This window comes from Epinephelus fuscoguttatus, linkage group LG20 (genome assembly GCF_011397635.1).
Source record: "Epinephelus fuscoguttatus linkage group LG20, E.fuscoguttatus.final_Chr_v1".
Lineage (NCBI taxonomy): Eukaryota > Metazoa > Chordata > Actinopteri > Perciformes > Serranidae > Epinephelus > Epinephelus fuscoguttatus.
Window position 1 is genome coordinate 21,919,296 of NC_064771.1, and position 6,000 is coordinate 21,925,295.

The 6,000-nt window shown below is 39.1% G+C and overlaps 1 protein-coding gene across 1 annotated transcript in view; it reads right to left on the reverse strand.

Annotated features, from left to right (window-relative positions):
- Positions 1-4,755, reverse strand: part of LOC125880874 (rho-related GTP-binding protein RhoN-like) — a 56,492-nt gene extending 51,737 nt beyond the window's left edge. Inside the window, exons 1-2 of the mRNA XM_049563684.1 lie at positions 4,391-4,755; positions 1,567-1,654 (exon numbers count right to left, since the gene is read on the reverse strand). Coding sequence (XP_049419641.1) covers positions 1,567-1,654; positions 4,391-4,498 — 196 coding nt within the window. The 5' untranslated portion in view covers positions 4,499-4,755. The remainder of the gene's footprint in view (positions 1-1,566; positions 1,655-4,390) is intronic.
- Between the last annotated feature and the right edge of the window lie 1,245 nt (positions 4,756-6,000).

A 6,000-nucleotide genomic window follows, 5' to 3' on the forward strand; every position in this document is an offset into this window, starting at 1 on the left:
AAGTGTGCCTATATTTCATTAGGATAATTGGCTCCATGATACAACTGTAAGTAGCTTGCTGTTTCCATATTACATTATGGTATGCTCATTGGCTGTTCCTGCATTGCTGTTGGCTAGCAGTAAGCACTTTGTATTGTTATATCATTAATTGGGGACTGAATCAACACTGATTGTCGTAATACATAAGTTATTATCATGTATCACGTTAGCTGGGGGAATAATCTGGCAGGCTAGCCAACTAAAGCCAATTCCCACTGCACAAAAACCCACTAACATCCACTAACATCTGGCTTTTTAATGTAAAGAGGAAAGGTTACAATTGGCATTCACACCCGGGTAACATGAGACTGCAGTAGTCACGGGTATTCATTAGTTTTGGCAGTGATGGAATTGCAACAACTCATGTAAACGCACAAATTTTAGCTACTTTAACTGACACGATGCAACGACAAGCCACCACAAAATACCGTCCATCTCCACCCAAGCAGCGCTCAAACATCGATCCAAATTAGTCTGCACCAAGAAAGACTGAATAGGTAAGAAGTAACCACCATAAAGTTTTCACAGGCCTCTATGCTACTACTGTTTACAGACTTGTTCAAACATGACACAGCAAAAAAAAAAACAACAACACACACACACACACACACACACACACACACACACAGAGAGGCTTACTTATCTGCTGCACAGCTAGTTAGCACAGCCTGCGGACCCTCCGCCTCACTCCCCACTACTAGGACACTACTCCTCTGATAGGAGAGCAGATGGCAACTTGAAACTTAACCTCTGTAGCAACTCAAATTCAGCCATTGCAAACACGAGCCCCTGGAGTTCACAGCTGGCTGGTGGCTGCGACAGCACGGGGTAAACCATGTAACAGCAGCAACAGAAAGTTTGCTAATCCGGCAAAGGCTCGAGGCAGTCGGGAGAGCGGTCTGGGATTGGACCAATGGCACTTGGTCTTGCTCTGCCTGATTTTGAGTTGCTACAGGGCACGAAGTTAAGGTCCGTTTCCACCAGGCCGTTGTTTTAAAATTTATATAACAAACACAGCATGTGTGGACTCTGTGTTGTGGTGGGTGCTGGTTGTTTGTTGACATTAGTGGACTCCATTTCTTAGCTAACGTAGCTGCTGTTGCACACTGTTAGCGCTGTAGTGGAGCTGAAGAGAGGCAAGACACTCAGGAATGTACGTAACATCACATCTTTTAGATTGTCCCCAAAATCTGGCCTGAGCCCTTCATATAGATGTCAGTCCACAGGCTGCTACAGGCGACTGAGAAAGTCAGGGAAAGTCTCAGTTTTAACCTGTTCACCCATTGGCAAGAAAAAAAGTGTCATTTATACCTCTCAACAAATCATCCTGACACACTCTTTGTGGTTGTTCATGTTTTTGGCCCGCAGCCTGGATGCTGTTGAACGCTACGAGGAGTCGGCTCCTTTCCAATTTGTACCTGTTAAACTAACTACTCCATGGGCCGATGATGCGACGCACCTCTCATCACATTGGCATGACAGACTCGCCACACAAAAGGGGTGAAACCAAACCAAAGTGCATCTTACCTGAAGTGTCCCACATGTTGAGCTCGATCCTCTGTTTGTCGATCTCGAAGCTGGCTGTGTAATTCTCAAACACGGTGGGGACATAATTCTGAAATGAGACACGCGTGGCTAAAATTAGATGAAAGCTCGGAGGGCTGTTGTGTACATTGTGAAATTTAATTTAAATCAAGATAATGTAAGGTAGACAAAAAAAACTAATTATTCCAGTCGGCTCTGTAGTGCAGATGATAGTGCACTCACGGAGATCAGAGGCACGAGATAGTGTGTGTGTGTGTGTGTGTGTGTGTGTGTGTGTGTGTGTAAAGCAGATGAAGCCAATTTTGAGCTTTGACCTATTTCCAAATTCAGAAATTTAGGTCAACAAGCTTTGATTTCATTATCTTCAAGAGTTCAAGAGGTTCAGGTTAAAAAGAAACTCCACAAGTGCAGAGGATAATTGAGTCTTTAATCTACTTTCTGGTAACACACAGTGTTCTGTGTTGGTTTCTTTTACATTTTCAATACATTATCTGCCAATTAATTATATTTCCCATTGTACTGTTATCAACAAAACACACACAGACAAAACCGCAACACAGATTAATTGAAAATGAGATGTTGTTGTATTTATCCATTCAAAATTTTACTTGATTCAAAATGTTGACTGCTCATTGAACACTGTGTGTTAGCTGCAAAAGATTTAAGGTCAAAGTGTCCTCTATTGTACCTGATAACTTCCTGATAACTTGTTTTTATGCCATAAACCTTCAATATTAAATAATCTAGCAGATAATTTTTAATTGTTTGATCTTGATTAAAATCATTAGGCATTCAGAATTTTAGGCCCTCATGGAAACATTGTAATTGTACATTTAAAGATGTAATATGTAACTTTTTCACACTTAAAAACTACCTGTTGTGCACTCACATTATCTCAAGGCAATTGAATTGAACGCAACGTCGCGTTCGATTCAATTGCCTTGAGATAACTATGACCTGGATGAATGAGAATATCCACAGGCATGCACTCATATTAGCTGAAACATTTCCAACAAACCCAAACTAATCTGTAATTTTAATCATGTCATTTGGTCGCCGTCACCTGTCAATATTTCTCTGCCAGAAGCTGTCATAAACTTACTTTTTGTCCAGTTTAAAGCCATGTTTTTGAAATATACGTTTTACATCTTGGTTGTTTTTAGCTAAATATTTTAACTAGATGAAAAATTTTAGTCATCCGATGTGTGGATTAACTTAAATCATCAGAGAAATGAGCTGAGCAAACATTAGCGACAGCACAGCTCCAACTTTGCCCTGCTGTGCTGCACAGAGTTGGAAAAACACGGATTTTTAACATGAAACTGCTTCATTCAGTGTTTTTGCTGGTTTATTTCACCGAGTCTGTTTGTTTTGAAGATGTAGACACCTCTGCGGACAATTTGGCTCCTGGTAAAAACCTGCTGAGCATTTGGGTCTCAAGTTACCAGAGAAAAATGGTGAGCACACATGAGCAGGAGCTGAGCTAGCAGCCCCTCCGTGACCAGCCAAACAGCATTAGAGAAACATTTATTTTTCATACTAAACTGCTATATTCAGTGTTTTTAATTATCTAACTCACTGGGTCTGTTTGTTTTAAAGAGGAGGAGACCTCTGCGGATAATTCGGCTCCTGGTAAAAAAAAATATCCTAAACAATGACCAGTGAGGGAATTCTAACTGGGAGAAACTGACTGTATTGACAGCATTGCTCCATCTTTTGTTATCATCCACCCTGAGAGACCCTGAGCGTAGAAAATTACATATTCTACATTTAAAAGAGGAACACCACCTAACTGGAGAATTCCAATATGTTATTTCCATGGCCTAGGAAAGTTCAATCAGTCTTTGTGAACATGAGATACTCTCTGTCAAAGCCAGAAATCAGAGAAGTAAGTCTCAAACTTGTGATGTCTTCAAAGTCTGCCCATAGACAATGAATGGGAGCCTGCTTTTGTGGACACACACAATGTTTGTTTTCTTTTTTATACCCAAATTAATTTTATTCTATTGTAATGTTGTCAGTTGTGAAACAGAAAATGTCCCCATATACCCAGAACATTCCCCTGGGTGCTGTCAGTGTCATCTGGAACATCTTTCACCATTCATTGTCTATGGAGCAGCTCTAGACTTTATACCTGATGGCATCACAAATTGGAATTTTGGCACTCTAGTTTTTGGATTTAGGGGAGTTGTTCATGTTTACTATTTTTAAGGACTGTCTTAGACCACAGGAATAACATATGGATTTACAAAATGGGCGTATTTCCCCTTTAATTCTCACACAGTCTGGACAGACAAGTGTTGCCTCGGCGTGTAGATTAGAAGTATTTAAGCGCACTGATTGTTGCGGAGTAAAACTAGTGATGTTCCAGTGTTTACAGACTAGACTGCTCCTGCTGACGGTATCAGCCGCTGACGCGCGCGATGCGCAAAAGCGCACAGAGCGCAGATTTCTGTGGTTACTGGGCACTGAGCGGGCAGGACTCTGGAAATGTCTTCATTTAATACAGCTGCTTCTACACTATAATAACCCGCAAACATCACGCAAAAATCTGTTATAGAGAAAAACAAAACCTGCATGAAGGAACCACATTTTGGCACATCCCGTCTACTTTACATTGTCAATAAAAAAGGATCAAACCACATGAGAATAAATAAATAAATATAAATGAATAACATATTGTGCGTCATCAGTCAGATCTCATAATTTTGGTGACACCAGGAGGTTTTGAAGTTTGACTTTGCCGTGCCCTGTGCTTTTACAGACTTTCCTCATGTGTTCATCTTAATGAAACACTGTCTCTTACCTCCGGATATGAGTCTTTGGCGAAAACGTGAAGGAGAGCCGTCTTGCCACACTGCGTGTCTCCCACCACCACGATCTTACAGCGCAGTAATCCCTTATTGCTCTCCATCGTGCCCCGAGTATCACTGAGTGGCTCCGAGTCGCTGTCTACTTGTCATTTAGCTCCAAACTAGTTTAGTGTCGAAGAGCAGCTCTAAATGTTGTCAATATTTCTCCCCAAGAAGAAGAAGAGGAAGATGATGATGGTGATGAAGAAGAAGAAATCACTTCAGGTCCTAAAACTTCAGCAGCACCGCAGTCTGGTGTAGTTTCGGCTACATGCTCTGCGTAATGCTGCGCTCCTCTGCTCCACCGGTGAAGTGAGGCACTCTGACAACACCTGTCAAGGAGCGGCTCCAAAAACTGGCTTCCTGTAAGACCTTTCATAATAAAAGCTCACAAAGTACGACTAGTTATCTGTAAATGTGTGTGTGTAGATGGATAGTAGTGAGCTACTAATCTAATTTTTAAATTAGATTAAATTAAATTAAATTAAATTAAAAAAAAAATCTAACAACACACATTACACTTTATGTCAAACATGCAAAAAACGTAATAACATAATGATAAAAATAAATATAATAGAGCAAATAAAACAAGAATACCCAGCAAACATGTTCAGTAAACAACATATAAGTATATAAGTAGACCCATTTCATGTCCAAATTAAAATTATCATCAAAATGTATTTATTCATTTAATATTTTCATTTTTTTCAATGTGGCATGTAATTAAACTAACTTGAATATCATGATCATTATCATTATTATTATTGTTGGTAGTAGTACAATGTATTTATTAAATAATGTATTATTTATTTCTTTTTTAATGTGGTATGTAATTAAACTAAACATGTAAACTGTAGCCCAGTTATTAAACAGTATCTTGCATTTTCTGCTTTTTCTGTTGTATAAAAATCTGATTTATTATGCTTATTATTATTGTTATTACTATTATTATTGTATTATTTTTTAGTTATTTAAAATGTATTTATTTATTTATTTCTGTGCTGTTACTTTGAAGCCAAAATCCTCCTATTTCCGGTCTTCCTGTGACTGTCTCCTGCTGCCTTGCTGTATTCTCAACCTGTGACACATAAATATCAGCTGCTCCCGGCAGTAAACAGAAGCACATATAAAAAGGGCATGTTTTTCGTTAACATAACAAAGTATGACATATTTTTATTATAGTAAAACCTTTATAAAATTCTAATACACGTCTTTTTCTCTCTGCAGGTCTTCATCACATCACAGTGAGTGTCACACAACATAATGGGCGGATCATGTATAAAATTCACACATGATGACTTTTGTTTTTTAAGGTGTCAAAGTCTCTACACAGTGAGGAGCTTTTAAAATCCAGTTTCAAATCATAGATACTGGATTAACTGGATTAATCGTGACTCTGCATATAAACCTGCATCCTGACCCTTTGGTGGCCCCTGAGTAACTGTTACTCATCTAACCACATAATTCACTTTATTATGGGCTGTTTGTCATTTACAATAACATCACGAGCTGACTAAGAGGCTGAGAGAGAGGAAGCTGAAGGAAGTCTTTTAGCGCCATCTTC